General features: G+C 43.5%; 3 protein-coding genes across 5 annotated transcripts; 1 reads left to right on the top strand and 2 right to left on the bottom strand.

The window, feature by feature from the left end:
• Positions 1–33: 33 nt before the first annotated feature.
• On the top strand, positions 34–5067 carry rbb4l (retinoblastoma binding protein 4, like). 2 transcript variants are annotated; one of them, XM_041846846.2, is made up of 12 exons: positions 34–210; positions 585–729; positions 1220–1368; positions 1591–1764; positions 1962–2077; positions 2408–2568; positions 2876–3002; positions 3223–3300; positions 3545–3624; positions 3799–3856; positions 4172–4282; positions 4451–5067. In XM_041846846.2, the coding sequence occupies exons 1-12, from the start codon at positions 195–197 to the stop codon at positions 4517–4519; spliced, it is 1284 nt and encodes a 427-aa protein (XP_041702780.1). In that variant the 5' UTR covers positions 34–194; the 3' UTR covers positions 4520–5067. The 2 variants fall into 2 exon arrangements, with proteins under 2 accessions (XP_041702780.1, XP_041702781.1); XM_041846847.2 differs by having other exon boundaries at positions 35–210; positions 3548–3624.
• Positions 5068–5539: 472 nt separating this feature from the next.
• On the bottom strand, positions 5540–16657 carry txlng (taxilin gamma). The gene is made up of 10 exons (XM_041846845.2): positions 16604–16657; positions 14978–15245; positions 14719–14810; positions 14210–14380; positions 13581–13775; positions 10540–10659; positions 10046–10120; positions 9630–9722; positions 8878–8973; positions 5540–8710 (listed from the first exon to the last, which is right to left on the bottom strand). Exons 2-10 carry the CDS (start codon positions 15228–15230, stop codon positions 8429–8431), a joined length of 1377 nt encoding a protein of 458 aa, XP_041702779.1. The 5' UTR covers positions 15231–15245; positions 16604–16657; the 3' UTR covers positions 5540–8428.
• Positions 16658–16800: 143 nt separating this feature from the next.
• On the bottom strand, positions 16801–27212 carry syap1 (synapse associated protein 1). 2 transcript variants are annotated; one of them, XM_041846850.2, is made up of 9 exons: positions 26434–27212; positions 26140–26258; positions 24407–24473; positions 18989–19062; positions 18689–18828; positions 18164–18315; positions 17945–18006; positions 17643–17793; positions 16801–17411 (listed from the first exon to the last, which is right to left on the bottom strand). In XM_041846850.2, exons 1-9 carry the CDS (start codon positions 26648–26650, stop codon positions 17284–17286), a joined length of 1110 nt encoding a protein of 369 aa, XP_041702784.1. In that variant the 5' UTR covers positions 26651–27212; the 3' UTR covers positions 16801–17283. The 2 variants fall into 2 exon arrangements, with proteins under 2 accessions (XP_041702784.1, XP_041702782.1); XM_041846848.2 differs by having other exon boundaries at positions 17643–17796; positions 26434–27208.
• Positions 27213–27229: the final 17 nt, after the last annotated feature.

Consider the following 27229-nt stretch of genomic DNA (forward strand, 5'->3'; position numbering starts at 1 on the left):
GTTGTGATAACGCATGCGCCGTGCTCTCCATCCTCGGATGCGCGCATAAAAGAAAGTGGGAATTCTAGTGGTCAACAAATTCAGTTGTGTTTTGGCCTTTTGCGAATAATATAATATAAAATAGCTACCTAGTTACCTTGCTTTCGGGTAAACCCACGGGTGACCTACAATTGCAGGAGCCCCGAAACCCAAACATGGCGGATAAAGAAGGTAAGGATTTGATGGGCTCCGTTCATTTCATGCATGCTTTGTGTGCGCATCTGGGTGCATAGCCAAATGAAAAGTGCGGTCTGTTAGCTAGCTAGCTATGCTAACCAGCACAAGTTGCATAATTTCGGCCTGGGTTTACTGTCTGTGCTCCATAAATTTAGAATTTAGATAAGTAACTAATAGTTTATGTTACTAAATAAATTGATATCTATCTAGCTCAACATGGACAGGCCGCTTGCTTGTGTAACATACAAATGAGGGACAACTGGCCCGAGGGTACAGGAATGCAGTAAATCCTAACGTTACCGCAGTTACTACCAAGCCAGTGTAAGTCCATTGTAGTCTAATGTAAGTTTCTTCTTCGACTGTTCTAGTGTACGACGATGCAGTTGAGGAGAGGGTGATCAATGAAGAATATAAGATCTGGAAGAAGAACACTCCTTTTCTCTATGACCTGGTGATGACACACGCGCTGGAGTGGCCCAGTCTCACTGTGCAGTGGCTACCAGACGTCAACAGGTACAGTAGCCAATGCCACATCCCCGTTCCTGTACCCTGAAGAAGGTACAGTGATGCCGAAAGGTTTCTTACCCAATAAATGACTGGGAGTTCATACATAGAGAGTGCGACTCTCCTTTATTTGTTTTTATAGCTTACAGTTTATTCACCATTAGTCAGCACATCTACACTAAATAATGTTATCTGGGTGTGCCGCTGCTTTTATTAGCCTCTTGCCGTTTCTCAACATAAGCTATGTGTGCTAACCTAGCTATATACTGAACATGTGTTGTGCTCTCTACCAACCTGTCCTTCCTTGTCAGGCGTTCTAGTTCAGTCTAGAAAAGCACATTATTCTGCCATGTAGTGGGTGCATCTGAAATAGCACCCTATTCACTATGCAGTGCACTTCTTTTGACCATAAATCTCTGGTCAAAAGTAGTGTACTATAGGGTGCTATTTCAGACACACACACAGTGATAGTATTTAATGTTTCTGTCTCCCTGTGCAGGCCGGAGGGAAAGGACTATGCGGTTCACCGACTGGTACTGGGAACTCACACGTCAGATGAGCAGAATCACCTGGTGATTGCCAGCGTACAGGTCCCCAATGACGACGCCCAGTTTGATGCTTCCCACTACGACAGCGAAAAAGGAGCAGGTATGTTCATCGTAGTACGTTCTCTTCTTTCTCCACAGAAAATGAGATACATTTGAGGCTGGTCTCCCGGACACAGATTAAGCCTAGTCCTGGATTAAAAAGAGCTTTAATAGACAATCTCCATTGAGTGGTTTTTTTGGCTGGGAAACTGACCCTATATGCATATTATAAGTCAAGAGATCTCTGAGAAAATATGCTGAACATGCAGTATTTCTTCCTCAGAATTTGGAGGTTTTGGATCAGTGAGTGGAAAGATAGAGATTGAGATCAAAATAAACCACGAGGGGGAAGTGAACCGGGCCAGGTACATGCCTCAGAACCCCTGCATCATCGCTACTAAGACCCCCACCTCAGACGTACTGGTCTTTGACTACACCAAGCACCCTTCCAAACCAGGTAAGACAATACAATACAAATCTGGTAAATAGATCACTGCTCTAAAAAAACTAAACAAAAAAAGTCTGCACTTTTGGAACGGTTGCATTCGACCAGGAAAATGTTTTATCTGGTTCCTGAAAGTAGTAACTTGACATGTATTTGACCCAATTCTGGTATCTTAACATGTTCTACCATCATGTCTCTCCCTCCCATAGACCCCAGTGGTGAGTGCAGCCCAGACCTGCGTCTGCGGGGACACCAGAAGGAAGGGTACGGCCTGTCCTGGAACCCCAACCTCAGTGGCAACCTGCTCAGTGCTTCTGATGACCATGTAAGTGTCTGTCTTTTCTCTGTCTACACTCCATCAGCACATCATTTCCCCCTTGTGCATTTGAATAATTTCAAGCTAGATTGTCTTTCACTGACAATGAAAGACAGCCTTTTCAACAAAGTGTTGCGTTGTTATTAAGGCAACTCCTTACGTAGGCATTCTATTGTTTAAATCTCGACTGTCCAATTCTCATCTGGCTCCAAATCTCAGTTCCTCACATGAAACTCGCCTCGTCACTGTATACACAATAAGCATATTTTTTTGTTCTAGACAAATGCTATATGAACTACTATATATTATTAAGAAGTGACTGAAATGTTTAATCTCCAGACAATCTGCCTGTGGGACATCGGTGCGGGTCCTAAGGAGGGGAAGATAGTGGATGCTAAAACCATCTTCACCGGTCACACTGCAGTGGTGGAGGATGTGTCCTGGCACCTGCTCCACGAGTCGTTGTTCGGCTCTGTGGCCGACGACCAGAAACTGATGATGTGTGTGAGCTCTTTCTCTATCCCTCTCTCTCTTCTTTCTTTTTCTCTCAATGTATTTTCATAAAGAAATCTCAAAGATACTTTTCAAGCTGTAACTAATAATTACATCCAGTGTCTATGTATGGTATGAAGCCTTGACCTTTCCACACAAGAAGTTCCCTCAGAGGAACAATACATTTATTTGAATTGATAACTGGATGGAAGGATCTGATTTTCTTAACTGGCTGCCCCTTAATTCAGGGGGGCCCAGAGTGGGGGGGAGTTTGGGAACCCCTGCCTTAATTAACCTTTGACCTCTCTGTCTCAGCTGGGACACGCGGTCCAACAACACGTCCAAGCCTAGCCATGCGGTGGACGCCCACACTGCAGAGGTCAACTGTCTGTCCTTCAACCCCTACAGCGAGTTCATCCTGGCCACCGGCTCTGCAGACAAGGTCTGTATCTTTTGATAAACATAATCAGTCAGTCCACTGTCTCACCTCAAGGGCTGGAGTGTTCTGCACAATGGTGAAAATGAAGTGGTCGGTCACAAATCACTGTCGACCAAGAAGTGTATTTCATACTGGACAGTAGTCCAAAATATGTTAATTTATTCAGGAAATTTATTTTCCATTGCCAACTGTTTATTTTTTTTTCTCTCCTTTTGCATTTCAGACTGTTGCTCTCTGGGATCTGCGTAACCTCAAACTGAAGCTCCACTCTTTCGAATCGCACAAGGATGAAATCTTCCAGGTAATACTCCATAAATAGTAAACAATACTCTCAATCCCTCTGAATCAATTGAATTGGGAGTCTGGATAAGTTACCAGGCTTTGTTGGTGTCTCGTTCAACTGTTTTATTTAACCAGGGTAGTCACATTGAGATTTACATCTCTTTTTCAAGTGAGCCCTACATCTCTCTTGTGTTGGTGTCCCTCGTAGACGTTGTGCTGAGCTGGAGTTTATTGCACTGACAGTGCTTTACTGACTTCTTTGGCAGGTGCAATGGTCCCCTCACAACGAAACCATTCTGGCTTCCAGCGGCACAGATAGAAGGCTCAACGTATGGGATCTCAGGTAAAGACCGAAGACAACAGAGCATGTTAACTGAACTAACCTTTTGTATACCCTTTGACATTTCAAGAGATAGAAACAAATGTCAAGTCGGTGTGTCCTCAACACTGTAGGCTGATAGGATGATGATAATATTGGTGTAGTAGTTGAAATGGGTTTGGTCTTGTCTGTCCCCAGTAAAATCGGAGAGGAACAGTCTGCTGAGGATGCAGAGGACGGACCTCCAGAACTGCTGGTGAGTGATGGACACGTCATCCACAATTATGACCGTTATCTCCTTAGTAGGGTTGCAAAACACTTGTCAACTTTCCCAAAACTTCCCTGGATTTCCAGAAATCCCAATTGGATTATTCTTTCAGAATTCCAGGAATCTTCCAACTGGGATTTCTGGAAAACCAGGACATTTTTGGGAAAGTTGAGTTTTGAAACCCTACCCCTAAGCTTTTAAATAAACAGCAATACAAGGAGAAGCGAATGGGACGGAGGTGGTCTGTAGGGAGGTTTTATTTAGGCATATTACTCATCCTGTGGACTGGTTTTATCTCGTCAGTTCATCCATGGAGGACACACAGCGAAGATTTCTGACTTCACGTGGAACCCCAACGAGCCCTGGGTCATCTGCTCTGTCTCGGAGGATAACATCATGCAGGTTTGGCAAATGGTGAGGACACTGTCGGCGATAAAGTACCACGTTTGCTTCCACACTTTCAGGAAATCATTTTTTGACCCCTAAATCAAATTCAAAAGCAGTCTAAATGTGTTGTTCCAATTAATCAGTTAAAGTAATTAACTCCTTTTAACTGATGTAACACTTTCCATCTCTCTCTAGGCTGAGAACATCTATAATGATGAGGAGCCAGACACCCCTGCTTCAGAGCTGGAGGGTCAAGGGTCGTAACCACATACTCCACCCCAACCCACGATCCACTTCCTGGTGCATCTCTCCTCTTGTACAGTATTTCACATTGTAGCCTCCATCTCTACCTGACAGACATTGTTTCCCATATAAAGCATTCTTCTGGATTTGGTTTGATATATTGATCAAGCGGCCCTTACAGGTACAAAGGGCTGGTTTCCCGAACACAGATTAAGCGTAGTCCTTAACTAAAAAGCATGTTCAATGGATATTCACAATTGGACGTGCTTCTGAGTCCAAGACTAGTAGGCACTCTGTGTCCAGGAAACTGGCCCAAAGTGTATTGAACAGTTATAAAAGGAGAATCTCATCTGAGTGAAATGCCACAACCATGCAGGTGGACAGTCGTCAACAAATGCACTTGGTAAAGCAGGGCTTCTTTTCCACCTGTCTAAATAAGGATATCCTTTGGTATTGTTTCTGCTTTGACTGCGGCAGGTGACTAAATCATTTTGAACCTTGATGGATTTTTGTTTTGTGCATAACCTGGCATAAATTGCAATAAAAAAATAATTTTTGTAACTTTTAAATTAATTGTGTTTGTTATTTTCTATAATCCCCAGGAACACGTTTAGTGTATATTTGCCTGACTCCAACGGAATTATTCCGCTGCTCGCTACATACTTCAGTCTGAGGCTGCCATCGTTGAAGTCGTTTGTGGTGATGTCAAAGTCAGCGACTGGATCATGAGTATCAAAGCCAATGACACATTTTCTAAACATCGCGTTATCCTTGTTCTGGCACTGGTCCAACCCATCGGTTTCTGGGACCAATCAGAACGGTTAGAATGTGTTTGCGTTCTAGGAATCATTGGAGGTACTCCAAGCCAGACTCATTGGAGAAAAACGTGGCCGTGGCATAGTGTTTGGCCAGAGCAAGGAGTTTGGGAAGCCAGGCAAGGTGTCTATACTGCCTAGAAGTGAAGTTAACACATATCCTTCATAACAGAACAATTTAAACATATTGCAAACTAGGAAAATTAAAACTACAACCACAAGTGTAGAAAATTCTACAAAATGGTTTTTTATTGAAAAGCAAGAGACTGGACTAGAACATTTTACAATCTCGTAAAGGGGAATGTGGGCTCATAAAGCTTTCTGAACATTCAACTCGCTCCGCTTTCACAGTTCTTCTCACCTGCAGAGGTAGACGTCTTGCATAACCTGAGTTTAACTGTGGCAGACATCACAACCGATGGTAAAGGAGATCCACAATAGCCTGAGTGCCAGTCTACTTCATTGCTGTCATTGTCAAGCCAGACATTAACATGACAATGAGTTGGCATAATAGCCCAAGCAGATGGCTTTAGGCTACATCCAAAATGCAAGTAGACCAACTGGCCTGGTCTATAGTGTCATCTTTACATGAACCCATCAAATCAATAGATTACCCAGTAAAGTATTGAACTTGATTAAAGACTTTAGAGGGGGTTTAAGATACTGTAACATTGAGATTGTATCCCCCACCCCCCAAACTGTGGCTTGGACCCATCTTAACACTTTCCTGCAAAGCCGTGAACGTTTAGAAGAACTTCAGGGGCTGTGCTCTGAACGACATCCTTACGACAAATACCAAGTTGACGAGAAAACAAGACAGACAATCTAAAAGTCTGAGCTGGTGATATCAGTGTTTGAGGTTTCTAGGTAGATGACAGGGTGATCAGGCCATTAGGGGAACCTGGGTAGTGTTCATTAGGACACGCATCAGATAACGTTTTCAATATTTCACAGCTGGAAACAGTGTTTCTTATTGGAACAGGTATTAGTTATTGAATCCAGTTTCAATTCTTGTCTTGATGCCTAATGAACACAACTCTGACCTGGGGCCCAAAACCATCATCATTCTCATTACAAGAGACTAGCAACATGGGTGACATTCGGGTACATTAACTACATTCATAGTACTCCACACATTTCACATTGTCGGCAAGTATCCCTAATAGCTCTTATTGAAGGTTAGCATTGAGTTGTAATGCTTGAATGACATACGTTCCATTCATAGGTATTCAGTACAGAGTGTTGGTAAAAAAATGTTTTTAAATTGCCTGTTTTTCCAGTATAACATCTAAGATGACAAGGCACCTTATAAATCCAACTAAAAAATGTTTTGCTTCCAGAAATAAAACAAAATGTTGCCAATATTTTGTGTCTCAACAAAGCACCGGCATAAGGAATAGAAAGAAGCTGATTTGGAGACCAAGAAACAGATTACGTCCCATATAAATGCATGTTCACTGGTCTGGCACATAACCCTACATTACCAAGCTGTTCCAGTTCCTGAAAGCCCACAGCATCTGCAGTAAAGTGCCCCACTGACTTCTTCAACCAAATGATTACACACAGAAGTAAAATTACATAGTGAGCCCTTAACCATTGGGAAAACGACCCAGTGAGCCCTTAACCATTGGGTAAACGACCCAGTGAGCCCTTAACCATTGGGTAAACGACCCAGTGAGCCCTTAACCATTGGGTAAACGACCCAGTGAGCCCTTAACCATTGGGTAAACGACCCAGTGAGCCCTTAACCATTGGGTAAACGACCCAGTGAGCCCTTAACCATTGGGTAAACGACCCAGTGAGCCCTTAACCATTGGGTAAACGACCCAGTGAGCCCTTAACCATTGGGTAAATTGAACCGAATGCCCCCCATCAGATGGAATTAGTGGTTTTAAGGAGAGCTGGAGAACAGTTTGGCCCTGTTGTGCTGTTTTCCAACTCCTATGGTCAAGTTGGACCAGACAGCAGAAACAGATCTGGGACCAGGCTACTGGAATTACAAACCAGGAAAGCCTGTAGCTGCAGCAGCATCTGAACAAGGGGTCCTCCTGCAGAAACTGTCAACCAGTGAAACTGTCTCTCACAGACCAACAATGACTGACTGTGCTGTGTGTTGACTGGATAGCAGCCTGGTCAAAGCAGAACATATTTAACCCTTCAGACTCAGTCTCCTATGTTAAAAGGACAAGGATGTTCCCCAGTGCTTCAAAGTGTGTTTACAGGGTTTCAACTTTACAGTAAACCTCATTAAGTCAAGGAGACTGGACTGAAACTGTACACCAGTTCTGAGGAATTAGAAAACCAATAGACCCAATCATGACAACCCAAGGACTGATATGGCCCATCCATAGAAATACAAGTCAACCAAATTTTTTACGTTGACTTGAAATGGGCACTCCCGTTCTAGTAATTATATTTCTATGGACCCTGCTCTGAGATAAACGTTGTACGTTTGTGACTATTCTACTGTGCAATGCCCTGCTATTTCTGTTCCTAGACAGAGACAAGATTCAGTTAGTCACGACGATGCAACAAGGCTCCGTCAATATAGCAATATCTTCAACAATATGTATATGACAGGATTTAAATCAGACTACAATATCAGTTCCAAAAAATTGATTGAATCTGACTACAATGCCACAGCTCCAAAAGATCGATTTTTAAATGGAAGAAAGCTGCCAAGAGACGGCGTCAGACTGTAAAGGAAATGGAGAGACGGCCCTGTGACTGACCATGGGAAAGCTGATGAACAACCCTGTGACTGACCATGGGAAAGCTGCTGAACAACCCTGTGACTGACCATGGGAAAGCTGCTGAACAACCCTGTGACTGACCATGGGAAAGCTGCTGAACAACCCTGTGACTGACCACAGGAAAGCTGCTGAACAACCCTGTGACTGAAGACAATCGTCTAAGAAAATACAAATGTGGTAGAAAAAGGGGGGAGCTAAGTGCTCACCACAAAGCCCACTGTTACAATGTAGTCAGGGCAAAAAGTACTATATTCATCGTTAATAATGCAGTCATTTTAATCTTAATTATAACTTTCTATCACACAAAAAAAGATCTACTGTATTCAAATATACCCCCCAAAAAGCCAGAGGTGGTTAGTGGCTCAGTTGTCAAGTTGCTCTGTTGTGGAGGTCTCTGGCTCCAGTTCAGGGGTAGTAGGGGGCTGTGTCTCTTCCCCCCTCCCAGGCGGAGAGAGCTCATCCTGGGTAGACTCCTGGTTGGGCTGGGGGTCTGGAGGCCCCTCCTCCTCCTCCGTGGTTGTTGACTGTAGGTCTCCCAGTTTGGTGGTGAGGTCGTCCCTCTCCATCTGCAAGGCCTGGCACAGTTTCTCCAGGCGCTCCAGCTTCCCATGCAGGCCCTTGTAATGTTTGTCCCGCAATGTTTTCTGGAGAGGACAAACAGTAAACCACATTCAACATCAGATATTCTATCATTCTATCATTAAGTGACATCATTCGTTGAGATACTTCATTGTGAAATTTGACCGTACAATAAAAAAATCTCTGCTATTATTAGTAAATGATGAAGTAAGATGGAAGGGTTTCTCATCACCTCCTCAGCCATCTGTAGCAGAGCCTGGTTGTTGGTCTCCCACTTGGTCCTCCACACAGTCGTCTCCTTCTCCAGTTTCTTGATCTTCTTGGTCATCTGGAGAACAGAAGAAAGATCAGCGCTATAGAGAGGTTTACAGATCTAAATCCTTCCAGCTATAGAGAGGTCTACAGATCTAAATCCTTCCAGCTAGAGAGTTCTACAGATCTAAATCCTTCCAGCTACAGAGAGGTCTACAGATCTAAATCCTTCCAGCTATAGAGAGGTCTACAGAGCTAAATCCTTCCAGCTAGAGAGTTCTACAGATCTAAATCCTTCCAGCTACAGAGAGGTCTACAGATCTAAATCCTTCCAGCTATAGAGAGGTCTACAGATCTAAATCCTTCCAGCTATAGAGAGGTCTACATATCTAAATCCTTCCAGCTATAGAGAGGTCTACAGAGCTAAATCCTTCCAGCTATAGAGAGGTCTACAGATCTAAATCCTTCCAGCTATAGAGAGGTCTACAGATCTAAATCCTTCCAGCTATAGAGAGGTCTACAGATCTAAACCCCTTCCAGCTATAGAGAGGTCTACAGATCTAAATCCTTCCAGCTATAGAGAGGTCTACATATCTAAATCCTTCCAGCTATAGAGAGAGGTCTACAGATCTAAATCCTTCCAGCTATAGAAAGGTCTACAGATCTAAACCCCTTCCAGCTATATACCAAAGAAACACAAGGGTGTTTTATGTTAAATATTTTGTTCCAAACCTTCTCCATCTCCTGTCTGAAGGTAGTGAACACCTCGTTGCTTTTCGCCAGAGTGGTCTGAAACTCCTCAAACTTGTCCATGTACAGAGAGAGCTAAAAACCACAGATACATTTTAACATTTACGTCATTTAGCAGACGCTCTTATCCAGAGCGACTTACAAATTGGTGCATTCACCTTATAGCCAGTGGGATCACCACTTTACAATATGTTTTTTTTTTCTTTCTTTGGGGTGGGGTAAGGGGGGGTAGAAGGATTACTTTATCCTATCCCAGTTATTCCTTAAAGAGGTGGGGTTTCAAGTGTCTCCGGACATAACATTTCAGTCATAACATACAGTCACGATCCATATTAACATAGTCCCCATCAATATAAACGGACTGACACAGAACATGGAAAGAAAAGGCAGCTAGCTACCTGCTGTTTGAGCTGAGTCTCCTGTTCCTTCATCAGCTCACACTCATGTCTGGACTCTGTGGCGTCTTTCAGGAGCTGAACAGGAGACGGAAATGGTCACAACTTCTGACAAACAGTCAACCAATACAATCAATGCAAACAGACTACTAACTGTCACTCACTTCCAGTTATTACAGAGATAAACAAATAATCTGTCCTGGGTTGTGTTCATTAGGCACCTGGACCTCATTTTAAGTTCCAATTGGTCCTCTGTAGCTCAATTGGTAGAGCATGGCGCTTGTAACGCCAGGGTAGTGGGTTCGATCCCCAGGACCACCCATACGTAAAAATGTATGCACACATGACTGTAAGTCGCTTTGGATAAAAGCGTCTGCTAAATGGTATATTATATTATAAAATGTTTTCAGTTGTGTGCCCTATGGAACACAGGCCTCCAGTTATTTGTCGCCATCTAGAACATCTTCAGAATAATGACCCATGGCAGTGGGACTCACAAAGTCTCTCTCTCTCTGCTGCTTCCCCTCCACCTCTCTCATCAGCTCAGCTGTCCTCTGGAGCTTGGCATCCACCAACTGCTGCTGCTTCTCCTTGTGCTTGAACACCTTGTCAATGTGCTGGGAACAGACAGACAGGACAGAGCAGAACACCATGTCAATGTACTGGGAACAGACAGACAGGACAGAGCAGAACACCATGTCAATGTGCTGGGAACAGACAGACAGAACACCATGTCAATGTGCTGGAAACAGACAGACAGACAGGACAGAGCAGAACACCATGTCAATGTGCTGGGAACAGACCGACAGACAGGACAGAGCAGAACACCATGTCAATGTGCTGGGAACAGACCGACAGACAGGTCAGAGCAGAACACCATGTCAATGTGCTGGGAACAGACCGACAGACAGGACAGAGCAGAACACCATGTCAATGTGCTGGGAACAGACCGACAGACAGGTCAGAGCAGAACACCATGTCAATGTGCTGGGAACAGACAGGACAGAGCAGAACACCTTGTCAATGTGCTGGGAACAGACCGACAGACAGGACAGAGCAGAACACCATGTCAATGTGCTGGAAACAGACAGACAGACAGGACAGAGCAGAACACCATGTCAATGTGCTGGGAACAGACCGACAGACAGGACAGAGCAGAACACCATGTCAATGTGCTGGGAACAGACCGACAGACAGGTCAGAGCAGAACACCATGTCAATGTGCTGGGAACAGACCGACAGACAGGACAGAGCAGAACACCATGTCAATGTGCTGGGAACAGACCGACAGACAGGACAGAGCAGAACACCATGTCAATGTGCTGGGAACAGACCGACAGACAGGTCAGAGCAGAACACCTTGTCAATGTGCTGGGAACAGACCGACAGACAGGACAGAGCAGAACACCATGTCAATGTGCTGGGAACAGACAGACAGGACAGAGCAGAACACCATGTCAATGTGCTGGGAACAGACCGACAGACAGGACAGAGCAGAACACCATGTCAATGTGCTGGGAACAGACCGACAGACAGGTCAGAGCAGAACACCATGTCAATGTGCTGGGAACAGACAGGACAGAGCAGAACACCTTGTCAATGTGCTGGGAACAGACCGACAGACAGGACAGAGCAGAACACCATGTCAATGTGCTGGGAACAGACCGACAGACAGGTCAGAGCAGAACACCATGTCAATGTGCTGGGAACAGACCGACAGACAGGACAGAGCAGAACACCTTGTCAATGTGCTGGGAACAGACCGACAGAGCAGAACACCTTGTCAATGTGCTGGGAACAGACCGACAGACAGGACAGAGCAGAACACCATGTCAATGTGCTGGGAACAGACAGACAGGACAGAGCAGAACACCATGTCAATGTGCTGGGAACAGACCGACAGACAGGACAGAGCAGAACACCATGTCAATGTGCTGGGAACAGACCGACAGACAGGTCAGAGCAGAACACCATGTCAATGTGCTGGGAACAGACAGACAGGACAGAGCAGAACACCATGTCAATGTGCTGGGAACAGACCGACAGACAGGACAGAGCAGAACACCATGTCAATGTGCTGGGAACAGACAGACAGGACAGAGCAGAACACCATGTCAATGTGCTGGGAACAGACCGACAGACAGGACAGAGCAGAACACCATGTCAATGTGCTGGGAACAGACCGACAGACAGGTCAGAGCAGAACACCATGTCAATGTGCTGGGAACAGACAGGACAGAGCAGAACACCATGTCAATGTGCTGGGAACAGACCGACAGACAGGACAGAGCAGAACACCATGTCAATGTGCTGGGAACAGACCGACAGACAGGTCAGAGCAGAACACCATGTCAATGTGCTGGGAACAGACCGACAGACAGGACAGAGCAGAACACCATGTCAATGTGCTGGGAACAGACCGACAGACAGGTCAGAGCAGAACACCATGTCAATGTGCTGGGAACAGACAGGACAGAGCAGAACACCTTGTCAATGTGCTGGGAACAGACCGACAGACAGGACAGAGCAGAACACCATGTCAATGTGCTGGAAACAGACAGACAGACAGGACAGAGCAGAACACCATGTCAATGTGCTGGGAACAGACCGACAGACAGGACAGAGCAGAACACCATGTCAATGTGCTGGGAACAGACCGACAGACAGGACAGAGCAGAACACCATGTCAATGTGCTGGGAACAGACCGACAGACAGGTCAGAGCAGAACACCATGTCAATGTGCTGGGAACAGACAGGACAGAGCAGAACACCTTGTCAATGTGCTGGGAACAGACCGACAGACAGGACAGAGCAGAACACCATGTCAATGTGCTGGGAACAGACAGACAGGACAGAGCAGAACACCATGTCAATGTGCTGGGAACAGACAGGACAGAGCAGAACACCTTGTCAATGTGCTGGGAACAGACAGGACAGAGCAGAACACCTTGTCAATGTGCTGGGAACAGACCGACAGACAGGACAGAGCAGAACACCATGTCAATGTGCTGGGAACAGACCGACAGACAGGTCAGAGCAGAACACCATGTCAATGTGCTGGGAACAGACAGACAGGACAGAGCAGAACACCATGTCAATGTGCTGGGAACAGACAGGACAGAGCAGAACACCTTGTCAATGTGCTGGGAACAGACAGGACAGAGCAGAACACCTTGTCAATGTGCTGGGAACAGACCGACAGAGCAGAACACCTTGTCAATGTGCTGTCAGATTTCCAGAGGCTCTTAAATGCATTTAACATGCTGAAAAATACACCTAGTAAAAAACATCCATCTGGGCAATTCCAAACTAAATCCTGAATAAATCCCACTAAGTGTTGAAACATGCAGTAATCCTCTAATCAAAGTACCAATCAGATTTCTCCTACATGTTGTAGGCCTGCATCTGCCATAGGCACCTGACTAAAGAGACAGAAGGGGTATAGAGAGAGGGAGGAGGAAACAGAGAGAGAGAGTGCGCGTGCGAAAAGAAAGACAAAGATAGAGGGTAGAAAGAGGTACAGCCTCGACCGCCTACCTCCTCCCTGAGCTCGTACTGTTTGATGAGCTTCTTGAGTTTCTGGGCCAGCTCCATGTTCTCCTGGCGCAGCTTGGAGTTGTGAATGTTGTGTTGCTCCATCTGTACCTCGATCTGGTTCAGCGTCATCTGGAAGTGAAGGGTGGCCTCCTTACGACGCTCCTCATACTCCCTGGACCGCTGCGTGTTGTCATCCTGACAGGGGAGACGGCAAGCGTTCAATAAAATAAAATAAAAATGGTAACAGGGATGAGGTCAATTCTGTTTTCAATTCATGAATTCTATTGAAATTTAATTCATTCATAAAAATGTTTTCTAGGAGGCGTTTTCACTTCCGGAATTGACTGAATTGAAACCTGAATGGAACCCAACCCTGAATGTGACTGGTGCTCCTGGAATATAGCTCCATACTTGTGGATTCTATTTTTAACTCTGCATTGTTGGGAAAGGTTCATAAGCAAGTATTTCACTGTAAAGTCTACACCAGTTGTGTTCGGAGCATGTGATGAATAAAATGTGACACACACACACAGAGGTCCTATATGATTCTATATCTAATTCAATGAGTACATAGGCATACAGTAGCCACTAACTGACTTGCTGTGTGACGGACTCTCCTCACGACCTACCTTGAGGGTCTTGTTGTGTCTCTGTAGTTCCCTACAGAGGCTCTCCAGCTTGCTGCGTGCCAGGATGGCCTTGCTGTGTTCACTCTGCAGGTGAATCTTCTCCTTGACCATCTGGGACTGCTTCTTCTGCAGGACCTTCACCTGCTTCTGTATACTGCGGCTCTCCTCCAGCTGAAAATCAATCGAACAATCAGTCAGTCAGTCAATCAAGCTGTCACAGGACACGTCGGAGTAGTAATACCCTAAACACCATTTGAACAGGGACTCAAATGAGACCTGTTTAGTGTTCATTAGGCACGAAATGGATGAAAACTACCTGGACTGGTGTAATTAGAAATGGCAAAATAGTTTTGCTACGGCGTGCCCTAATGAATACAAACTAAAAAAGCAAACAGGGATGAACATGTTAGCTTATCAACTAGCAGTGGCCCACAGCAATTTATTAACTACTCTTACATGCAAATAATCACTTAAAGCAGCATAGACGTGTGGCGGCTTCCAGCGCTTACCGAATCAGCATACTTCTTGCACAAAGCGGCCAGCTTCTCCTCTGGGGAGGCTAGAGTGGTCAGGGCTTGCATCAGTAGGAGAACCTCTTTTCCTGTTACAAAACACCACAAGTGATGAGATCAGCCACTTGCCATGGTTGAAGAGGAATGGGCATTCTCAATAACTTGGCAAAAATAATCATAATAGCATGCAGTGTAGTGATTCCTTATATTACCACACACTTTAGAAAGGCAACGACAGAGTCTCGTGTCAACCTACCGAATCCCTTTTGGTCCTTGATCTTGCCACCCCTGCCTGGGTCTAGCTCAGCATTGTTGGGGTCCAGGGGGCAGTCCTCTCTCCCTGGAGTCTCCCCTCTCACCTCCTCACTGCAGGAGCCACTGACCAGCTCAAACACCCCCACATGCTCCTGGCAACCTGGGCTGTCCAGATCTGGAGGGGAGCTGCTGCCAGATCCCCCCACTAGCCCCCGGGTCGCCACCTCCATCCCACAGAACCCTGTGGCCTCCATGATATTGGTCCCAAACTGCAAAAGAGGAAAAGCCAATTCAGTGAAATATCTGGGGGTGTATCCACCGGACTATTTGACTACACCTGACCATGTGAGTAAGCATTGATTCAATTCATCAACAGAACCTGTTCATACTTGATCATTCACTGATCTTGTCAGTGGTGTGTCACTTATATTAACAGCTTCAAGACAATTTGTAAACGTTGAGGTAATGAGACAGTAAGTTAGCAACCACACACTGTCTGTTTAGCAAGGCACCAACTCTAGCAGGGCAAGGTAGGTCCTCACCTTTACCTTTTACTCCGATCTGACCAAAGGTCACATCATTCTAATAACTAGGGTAGCATTGGCAGTAGAGGTAGTTAGAGTTATTAATAGATTAATTTAACACCGGACCACAGTTCCCCCAACAATCAAGAAGGGATAGAATCCTTTAAGAAGATAGTTGAAGATTATCACCGTGCTCGACCTAACAGTACCAACAGAAGGACCCGCCACATGAGTCAGCACAGGAACCCCTCAATTCCCTTGATTTAGATAACCCGGACACCGAAGTGAACATAATTATCCGACTGAACACAAGTGAAGGACCACGTTAAAACGATGTAGCCTAAACACCGCTATTGCAGTAACACTCGTACGTTATAGTTCAATCAATATTAGACACCCAAATAAGTAAATTTGCCACACAGTGGTGGCAATAAAACAAGTACATAACGTTGGCTAGTTTTGATATTAAATTATTAGCAGGCACTAGCTAGACAATTAGTGTTAGCTAATAACCTCCACACAATTTAATGAGACTTTACCTACCTGGTTACCTATTCTGAAAGTAAAACATTGCGCCATTTATCGACTACGCTAAAGCTAATGGATGTAGCTAGCTAGCCACATTGCTAAATTTATTTAGCATAGCTATCACGTTAGTCACAGTAACCTTTGGTATGCTAGGCTAGCTAGCGTAGTTCGCTTTGACACGAGCTAGCTGTGGGTTAGCTTATTAGCTGAGTAACAAATCCAACAGTGACATTCAACTCAGCAAGAAAAATGTGACGAAAGTGTCAACAGGTTACTATCAAGTATTGATTGATGTAGGGATTATTGACCGTGGTGTAGAACACAAATACCACCAAGCAATAACTAGCAAACTGTTTGGGTTTGCAGGTGCGTGAGTCCACATTGTGCTAACTTATGCTAAGCTAACAACCTGCCACTGGCAACCTATGGACTTCCTTAGTAAATAACACTTTTTTATAACACTTGGCGCTCTCTTTTGTTTGACTGTAACATGTCATTTAGAAATACAGACATAATTTGTGTAGGTTTTGTGAAACAAGAAACACCGAAAAGGGCGTAAAAGTACCACACTGTACCTGAATGTTTTTACTGTTTAAATCGACTCTGTCCCTGGCACCGGAGTGTGTCGCTATGATGTGACGCAATATATAATGACTGGGGGGGGTTGACCCGATGGTCACGTTGCATAAACTGAAGACCAAAACAAAACCCTTCCTTATACAGCCCTCTAGATGTAACATAATCTGTCTGTATTTTTCATTAAGGAAAGTCATTTAGACAACGGGGAAAAAATTATATTTATTAGGGGAAAACTGAAGACAGGATTTGAGTAGAACAGAACCAAGTATTATTTGCATAGATGTACACATCCCAACTGCAAAATAATTCCAGAGAAAGAAAAGAGCAGAGTAGAGAAAAAATAACAATATGTCAGTTGCTCCTAGCCCATAAACGTTCACAGCTAAAATGTCAGCCTGCCACTACACTGTACAGACAGAGAAAATGTATATTATACAGTATTTCAACACCTGACCACCACCAGATCAGAATACCCCCATAGACGTTCCCATTCTAGAATGTGCTGAAACAAACAACAGAGCTTTATATGGTTTGTATGCAGCAGTTCCCTTAATTTCTATACCATTCGATTTCTATGGTCTAGACTAGACACTGTCGTGGTTTCTGATCCTTCATGGTGCTCTCTCTCACTCATATCAGAGATACTAGACTGAAGCAAGAGGGGTCGGTCACCTTTCTAATCGTCCGACTGAAGCATCTTCTCTATCTCTTTATCCCAGTTGTCATCTTTGTTGTCTGCCTCCGTCACCACCTCATACTCCTGTAACTCTGCCTGGAGTTCCTTCTCCCAGTCTGCTGTTTCCTCTGAAAAAAATAATAACAAATAACAGCATTATGAGATCAATGCTACAGACTGAGGAGAAAAGAGCTAAACACGTCATTCACTCCCTCTAATTCAACATCTAGCTCTACCAACTGAGCCATTATATTAAATCCAAGCCCCTTCTAGGTTCCAGTGAAATCAACCAATAGAACTCCGGAGTTCTTGCTAGTTGTTTGTTACACTAAATATGATCTAATAGTTCTAGAACTGACCCTCTGGAGTTGCAGCGTCCTCCTTCTTGTCCAGCACCAGCTGTTCCATCTCCTTCCTCAGGTCTTCATGGTCGATGCTACAGGAGTCAAAGGCATCGCTCACAAACTCTGAGACCCCAGGGCTGGTGGAGATCTCATTCTCCTCTTCCTCCTGCTGTTTAACAACAACATGAAATATAATCCAGACCATTTCATACATTTGACTTGATAGTTACACAGTATTTCAGTGGTCTATATACAGACATGCACAGAATTATTAAAAGGAACTCACTTTTCTTCCGAAAAATAAAACATTGACTCACCGCTCCACCCTTGGGAATGTCACTAATGGATACTGGAGGTGTTTTTGGTCTGATGGTATTTTCTGCATGACAACAACATAAAACAGAAGTTCGGCTATAAACTGTTGCTTGAAAGTAGTTCACCAATTGTTCTGCTTTGCACATAACACCAATGCAGTGTTTTTAAAGTCAGGATCACAGAAACGGAATTCCGACCAACCACAGAACAGAATAGAGTACCTGTGAGGCTGACACCTTCCGGGCTGATGGTCTCCTGTTCCTCTCTGTAGTCTGCAGCCTGCTGCTGTGCTGCCAGGGCAGTGAGCTGGGCCGACTGCTTTATCAGGGACACACGGTAGAAGTAGTTCCTCCAGAACACATCCTCCTTCACTCTAAACATACAGAGCATTGAATATGTAATTAACATATACATAACGTAATTTCACTTTCTTCTTCAGGGTTAATCTATAATTTAATATAAATGGAAACACAGATATGTGTACATTTCCTCCAATTTCAATGGCTGGTCAAAGCTTTGTGAACCAGCCTGATTGCGAGATAGCTCAACATTATTTTTCACTTGAACGCAGCAATCTGTCTGGTTCTAAGAGGCTAGGCTGATCAATGGACAGGGCTGGCATCAACCAACATTAGACAACATGACAACTTTATGCCTGCAATCTGTATCTGTAAATAACTCAGGGTTGAATCGAGGCATGTTGGAAGTGTAATAATGCATTCGATTTGTAATGGCTGTCTGCTGACTGTTTGGGAACCAGGTCGAAGCGCATCCTGTTCAGTAGCTCGTCTTCCTGCAGCATCACCATGGCGATAGGATACATCTGCTCAGAGTCGAATTGGAACTGAACTCCAGCTGGTGGGTCTCTCAGAAAGTTCCTCCTGTCCTGGAATAACAGATCAATAAAGATGTGTTGAATTTAATCAAATTGAATTGAAAGGTGCAATCTACACGATACACTCTGATAGGGATAAGATCCAATTCATGAAATCAAATCACAAACTAAATGCACTACGTGTATAGACAATGTTAGAAATGCTACTAACAGCGGACAGAGCCAGGATCTGTTGCTGCATGGTCTCCTCCTCACTGTAGCCGACCCATGGTGGTACAGCTGTGTCTGGAAAGGAGCAAGGAGGAACCATTTTCATTCCACAATGTATGTGTAGATAACTATGAGCATGTTTACCGGTATCTCATCTCAAGTCTGTTTAGCTAACATTCTACTCAGTGTCATGCATCACCAGTATCCCTGCACATTGATATGATACTGGCCTGTAGAGTACATTCTCCTGTGGGTTTTATTTCTTGTGTTACTTGACCTGAATTAGCATTGGTTCCGTTCTCTTTTTTAAAGAATCTATTCTGGATTTGAAACTTTTTTTTTTTTTTTACCTTGATATTGAATACCGCATTGTTGAGGAAGGGCTTGCAAGTAAGCATTTCACTTTGCTGTTTACACCCGTTGTGTCCTGTGCACCAAGGTTATTATAGATAACTAAAACGAATCATGAAAATAACTTTGTAAACTGAAATAAAATAATTACCAAACCTGTTTGAAAAACTAAAACTACACTGAAACTATTATCTTTGACTCCAAAACGAACTAAACTAAAATTAAACCATCATAAATTATGTTCAGTTTTAGAAATCGAAAGGGGTTTTTCAGCTTTGTTTTTCTAATGGGGTTTTCAAGCTTTTGAATCTGGTGAGTCACACTGAGATTGACTTTATAATTTAAAGGTAGACTCAGCGAGATGACGTTGCCACGAGCAGCGCTGCAGATATTGGCCGCGTTTGAGTGGTAAGGCTACAGCAACTGACTGTAGAGGCACGTCGAGGAGTGAAGTCGGGGGAGGTGCATCTGCGACAGCCGAATGTCTGACACTAATGTGGTTTTCCAACAGCAAGGCGCAGACCAACATGGCAGTCTTGCCATTGTTTATAAAATGTTTTCTTTGTCATGTAGAAATAATATTGTATCTAACCCCCATATCACACTCACAAACTGAAATCATAATATAATGTGTGTACATTGTACAATCAATTAGTGAGAGAGCCTCAGATATCACATTTTTTTGTATATATCCACTGTATACATAAATCGCGGCCAATTGGTTCCTGTTTCAGTCATGTCTTTGGTCACGTTTGCGTGGGTCAAACAAAAACAGCCTAATGATTGGTTGACAATAGAGCCTCCCACAATGCAGGCGATGGCTGCAGGATGAAGTTGGTGAAGAGCAGAAACTTGCAGTCAAACCTTCAATCACATGATTTTTGTCAAGTTCATGCAGTTGGCATGTAGGCGCAAGTCCGATTTTTACCCCCCCTAGAATGACTTGACAAAAGTGATCCGCTCTAATGCAGCCATTGAAATGAGCACAATGCAAGATTTTGCTCTCACACGGTCACCCAGAGTATCTGCGCATGTGCACGGGTGCGCTTCACGCTGCTACAACATGGTCGCTACGGGACCAAAACACCAGAGAAGTTTAGCTTTGCGCTTCAACTCTCCTGGTTGTTGCGGAAATTGACCCACTACTACTGTTTACTTTGTGCATCTATGTCAGGGGTGTCAAACTCATTCCATGGAGGGCCTAGTGTCTGCTGGTTTTTGGTTTTTCATTTCAATTAAGACCTACACAACCAGGTGAGGGGAGTTCCTTACTAATTAGTGACCTTAATTCATCAATCAAGTACAAGGGAGGAGTGAAAACCTGCAGACACTCGGTCCTCTGTGTGATGAGTTTGACACATATCATCTACATCAGTGGTTCCCAAACTTTGTATAGTCCCGTACCCCTTCAAACCCCTCTAGCACCAGGGTCAGCCCACTCTCAAATGTTGTTTTATGCCATCATTGTAAGCCTACCACACACACACACACTATATGATACATTTATTAAACATAAGAATGAGTGTGAGATTTTGGCTCGTGGGAAGTGACAAAGAGCTATTATAGGACCAGGGCACAAATAATAATAATAAGCAATATTTTTGCTCTTTATTTAGCCCTCTTACATATAAAACCTTATTTGTTCATAAAAAATTGTGAATAACTCACCACAGGTTAATGAGAAGGGTGTGCTTGAAAGGATGCACATAACTTTGCAATGTTGGGTTGTATTGGAGAGAGTCTCAGTCTTAAATCATTTTCCACACACAGTCTGTGCCTGTATTTAGTTGTCATGCTAGTGAGGGCCGAGAATCCACTCTCACATAGGTCCGTGGTTGTAAAGGGCATCAGTGTCTTAACAGCGTGATTTGCCAAGGCGGGATACTCTGAGCGCAGCCCTATCCAGAAATCTGGCAGTGGCTTCTGATTAAATTCAATTTTCACAGAACCGCTTCTTGCAATTTCGATGAGGCTCTCTTGTTCAGATATCGGTAAGTGGACTGGAGGCAGGGCTTGAAAGGGATAACGAATCCAGTTGTTTGTGTCGTCCGTTTCGGGAAAGTACCTGCGTAATTGCGCACCCAGCTCAGTGTACCCAAGTGGCGTCGGGAGCAACCGCTTGCATGCGCGTTACCACTCCACTAAGTCTCCCTGTCATGGCTTTTGCGCCATCAGTACAGATACCAACACATCTTGTCCACCAAAGTCCATTTGATGTCACAAAGCTGTCCAGTACTTTAAAAATGTCCTCTCCTGTTGTCCTGGTTTGCAGAAGAGGATGTCTTCCTTAATTGACCCCCCATAAACGTAACGGACATATCCCAGGAGCAGTGCCAGGCCCGGCACGTCTGTTCACTCATCCAGCTGTAACGCATAGAATTCACTGGCTTGTATGCGAAGAAGTAATTGTTTCAAAACACCTCCTGCCATGTCACTGATGTGTCGTGAAACAGTGTTGTTTGATGAAGGCATTGTCTGTATAGTTTTTTTGGCCTTTTCCCCCAGCATTGTCCAAGCCATATCCGCGGCAGCAGGATATAGTATGGGGCTTGCCTGTCCTAGCCACTCGGTAGCTCACCATATAAGACGCTTCTAGCCCCTTCTTATTAATGGTATCTGTTGGTTTTATGCATGTCTTACTACTCGAAAGTAGTCTTAATTCTTGCTTTAAAAAGTGCTGGATGTGCTCGTGGAAGCAGAACAACTTGTGTCGTCGACAGGTGCAGGTGTACACTACCGGTCAAAAGTTTTAGAACACCTACTCATTCAACGGTTTTTCTTCATTTTACTATTTTCTACGCTGTAGAATAATAGTGAAGACATCAAAACTATGAAATAACACATATGGAATCTTGTAGTAACCAAAAAAGTGTTAAACAACTCAAAATATATTTTATATTTGAGATTCTTCAAATAGCCACCCTTTGCCTTGATGACAGCTTTGCACACTCTTGGCATTCTCTCAACCAGCTTCATGAGGTAGTCACCTGGAATGCATTTCAATGAACAGGTATATCTTCTTAAAAGTTAATTTGTGGAATTTCTTTCCTTCTTAATGCGTTTGAGTCAATCAGTTGTGTTGTGACAAGGTAGGGGGGTATACAGAAGATAGCCCTATTTGGTAAAAGACCATGTCCATATTATGGCAAGAACAGCTCAAATAAGCAAAGAGAAACGACAGTCCATCATTACTTTAAGACATGAAGGTCAGTCAATACGGAACATTTCAAGAACTTTGAACGTTTCTTAAAGTGCAGTCGCAAAAACCATCAAGCGCTATGATGAAACATGGCTCTCATGAGGACCGCCACAGGAAAGGAAGACCCAGAGTTACCTCTGCTGCAGAGGATAAGTTCATTAGAGTTACCAGCCTCAGAAATTGCAGCCCAAATAAATGTTTCACAGTTCAAGTAACAGATACATCTCAACATCAACTGTTCAGAGGAGACTGTGTGAATCAGGACTTCATGGTCGAATTGCTGCAAAGAATCCACTACTAAAGTACACCAGTAAGAAGAAGAGACTTGCTTGGGCCAAGAAACACGAGCAATGGACATTAGACTGGTGGAAATTTGTCCTTTGGTCTGGATTCCAAATTGGAGATTTGAACGGATTATCTCTGCATGTGTATTTCCCACCGTAAAGCATGGAGGAGGAGGAGTTATGGTGTGGGGGTGCTTTGCTGGTGACACTGTTTATGATTTATTTAGAATTCAAGACACACTTAACCAGCATGGCTACCACAGCATTCTGCAGCAATACACCATCCCATCTGGTTTGGGCTTAGTGGGACTATCATTTGTTTTTCAACAAGACAATGACCCAACACACCTCCAGGCTGTGTAAGGGCTATTTTATCAAGAAGGAGAGTGATGGAGTGCTGCATCAGATGACCTGGCTTCCACAATCCCCCGACCTCAATCCAATTTAGATGGTTTGGGATGAAGAGTGAAGGAAAAGCAGCCAACAAGTGCTCAGCATATGTGGGAACTCCTTCAAGACTGTTGGAAAAGCATTCCAGGTGAAGCTGGTTGAGAGAATGCCAAGAGTGTGCAAAGCTGTCATCAAGGCAGAGGGTGTCTATTTGAAGAACCTCAAATATAAAATATATTTTGATTTGTTTAACACTTTTTTGGCTACTACATGATTCCATATGTGTTATTCCATAGATTTGATGTCTTCACTATTATTCTACAATGTAGAAAATAGTAAAAAATAAAGAAAGACCTTGAATGAGTAGGTGTTCTAAAATGTTTGACCGGTAGTGTAGTACTGCTGGTAGTAGTAGTACCAGTAGAGCTGGTATGTGTCTCTATACAGCCTTACTTTATTAACCATTTATCCATATCCGAGCAAACGGAATGAGCAGCAGCTACGTTTGGCTACATACAGACCGTTAGTGCAATTCCCACGAGAGAGTAACGGTTAGTGTGATTGGATGTTAATTATTTGACCAGGCTACCTGTATTTCACATTGTGTTGTTATTTCACTGAACACTAAATGGTTTAATTGTATTTTTGCCAGTGAAACGAGGCTACTCAGGCGAGGAAGAAACATCACCCAAATGTTTAGCCCCGTTGGAAAATCTAAATGGACTGTTTGAAAATGTGAAATACATTTTTATTTGGCGTACCCCCGACAGCATTACGCGTACCCCAGTTTTGGGAATAACCGATCTACATCATCTAGCTGAGTCTTCCTTTAAACGTATTACTGCCCCCCTGTGGCAGGAAGTGACATCCCCAAAAACACAACAACTATACAATGCATAAAAGTCTCCTAGCCTCCCATGCATAGGCTACCGTCTGTCCATAACGCTAAAACTAAATTTAAAATGTCTACGAAATAGCAATATTTTCATAAATCATTAACTCAATATCTTACAACTAATAGAAATACAAACTAATATAAAAACAGGAAACTATAATAACCTTGCTGTGCGGGTGACAAATAAACATTGATTTGATAAACGTTGGTTTGAGGACACAGAGTACAAGGAGTGGAACGTATGCTAAACAGACTGGTACCCAGGCTAATCTCAAGGGGGTATGATGTTTCCACACTGACCTGATTTCTTAGCTTTCTTTTCTTGGACAAATTTGTCCTGTTCTTTTTTGAAATCCCCCCAAATAGTCTGGAAAACAGAAACACAGGCATGTGATGCTACAAGACAGAAACCTCAAAGCTTCAAGAATCGGCGGTTTTGAGCTAACACCAGAGAGGGTGTTATATACAGTTGAAGTCGGAAGTTTACATACACTTAGGTTGGAGTCATTAAAACTTGTTTTTCAACCACTCCACACATTTCTTGTTAACAAACTATAGTTTTGGCAAGTCAGTTAGGACATCTACTTTGTGCATGACACAAGTAATTTTTCCAACAATTGTTTACAGACAGATTATTTCACTTATAATTCACTGACTGTATCACAATTCCAGTGGGTCAGAAGTTTACATACACTAAGTTGACTGTGCCTTTAAACAGCTTGGAAAATTCCAGAAAATTATGTCATGGCTTTAGAAGCTTCTAATAGGCTAATTGACATCATTTGAGTCAATTTAAGGTGTACCTGTGGATGTATTTCAAGGCCTACCTTCAAACTCAGTGCCTCTTTGCTTGACATCATGGTACAAAAGTATCTATATCCACAGTAAAACAAGTCCTATATCGACATAACCTGAAAGGCCGCTCAGCAAGGAAGAAGCCACTGATCCAAAACCGTCACAAAAAAGCCAGACTACGGTTTGCAACTGCACATGGGGACAAAGATAGTACTTTTAGGAGAAATGTCCTCTAGTCTGATGAAACAAAATTAGAACTGTTTGGCCATAATTACCAAATCAAATCAAATTGTATTTGTCACATACACGTGTTTAGCAGATGTTATAGCGTGTGTAGCGAAATGCTTACGCTTCTAGCTCCGACAGTGCAGTAATATCTAACAAGTAATATCTAACAATATATATACACACCATCGTTATGTTTGGAGGAAAAAGGTGGTGCTTGCAAGCCGAATAACACCATCCCAACCGTGAAGCACGGGGGTGGCAGCATCATGCTGTGGAGGTGCTTTGCTGCAGGAGGGACTGGTGCACTTCACAAAATAGATGGCATCATGAGGAAGGAAAATTTGGTGGATATATTGAAGCAACATCTCAAGACATCAGTCAGGAAGTTAAAGCTTGGTCGCAAATGGGTCTTCCAAATGGACAATGACCCCAAGCATACTTCCAAAGTTGTGGCAAAATGGCTTAAGGACAACAAAGTCAAGGTATTGGAGTGGCCATCACAAAGCCCTGACCTCAATCCTATAGAAAATGTGTGGGCAGAACTGAAAAAGCGTGTGCGAGCAAGGAGGCCTACAAACCTGACTCAGTTACACTAGCTCTGTCAATAGGAATGGGCCAAAATTCACCCAACTTATTATGGGAATCTTGTGGAAGGCTACCTGATATGTTTGACCCAAGTTAAACAATTTAAAGGCAATGCTACCAAATACAAATTGAGTGTATGTAAACTTCTGACCCACTGCGAATGTGATGAAAGAAATAAAAGCTGAAATAAATCACTCTACTATTATTCTGACATTTCACATTCTTAAAATAAAGTGGTGATCCTAACTGACCTAAGACAGGAAAATGTTTACTAGGATTAAATGTCAGGAATTGTGAAAAACAGAGTTTAAATGTATTTGGCTAAGGTGTATGTAAACTTCTGACTTCAACTGTAACAACCTATGCTAACTTTAAACCATTCTCCTTGTAAAACAGGATTCAGCAAAGTGGAGCACGCCATGCACCTTGTCAATAATTCCGTCTATGTTCCCGTCTTCCACACTCTTCTTGATTGTGTGTGCAGTCTCTGCCACAGAGCTGGAGATCTTCTTGGTGGCATTGCTGGCAAAGTTGAATATTAAGCCTGTATAGGGAACAGGGATATAAAACTTGGATCACTTTTTCAGCTTCAGATGGCATTGTCATTCAAGTTGTGGCAGGCAAACAATGTATTGTCTCTTAGGCCTACATAATCATTATTAGTCTGTTAATCACTTTTCACATGAATATAAATTAAAACCATCTATAATCTTCCTTACCACCGAATCCTGTAGCTTGCTGGGAGATGAGTTGGACTGTGTCTCCGTCCTCCTGCTCCAGTTCTTCTGTTGCTGGAGGTTCGTGTTGTTTGTTTACTTCATTTTGGTCTTGCACAATTTTCTCCTCTTGCTCCTCCACAGCAACATCAGCCACTTCGCTATCCTCTGTCTTCGTAGTGTTCTCTATACCCAGCCACGTTCCCCACCCTTTGAACATTTTCGCCGATGTCTTTCGGGCGTAACTATGACAGAAAATCGATTGTAAACTAAGTGATTAGAAATGCACCTTCATGGTTGTGTGTTCACGTCACCAGGAAGCAGTTCTATTCTTCTTCTGTGTTTTTTTCTGGGCACAATAAACACAAAACGACCGCATTACTGCCGCCTGCTGATACATCTGGGAAATGGTAGAGATATTATTACAAAACGATGGATGCTATCAGCTCAAATGTGGGATTCGAACAACAGTGTGTTATTTAAGAAAAAAATTGGACCGCTTTGCCAGAGAACTCTCCAAGCTGTTCCACTGTATTTTGGTCCCATTGGTCAATTAATGCGTATAACGCCCCACCCAGTTGACCAATCGCGTTCACGTTGTCATGCTACGTCACGCAATTCCTTCTCAAAGTCAGGGTATGAGTCGAGAAACCTGCTTATTTTCCTCGAAACGTCACGATTCAAAAGCTATACAACATTACAGAGAACAAGTTAATTATCTCACAATAGTTGTGTGTTGTACTTCTTGTTGACGAAATTCATACTAATGTTGGGTTTTTGAGCTAGCGCCCAATTGACT

Source organism: Coregonus clupeaformis, chromosome 24 (assembly GCF_020615455.1).
Source record: "Coregonus clupeaformis isolate EN_2021a chromosome 24, ASM2061545v1, whole genome shotgun sequence".
Taxonomy (NCBI): Eukaryota; Metazoa; Chordata; class Actinopteri; order Salmoniformes; family Salmonidae; genus Coregonus; species Coregonus clupeaformis.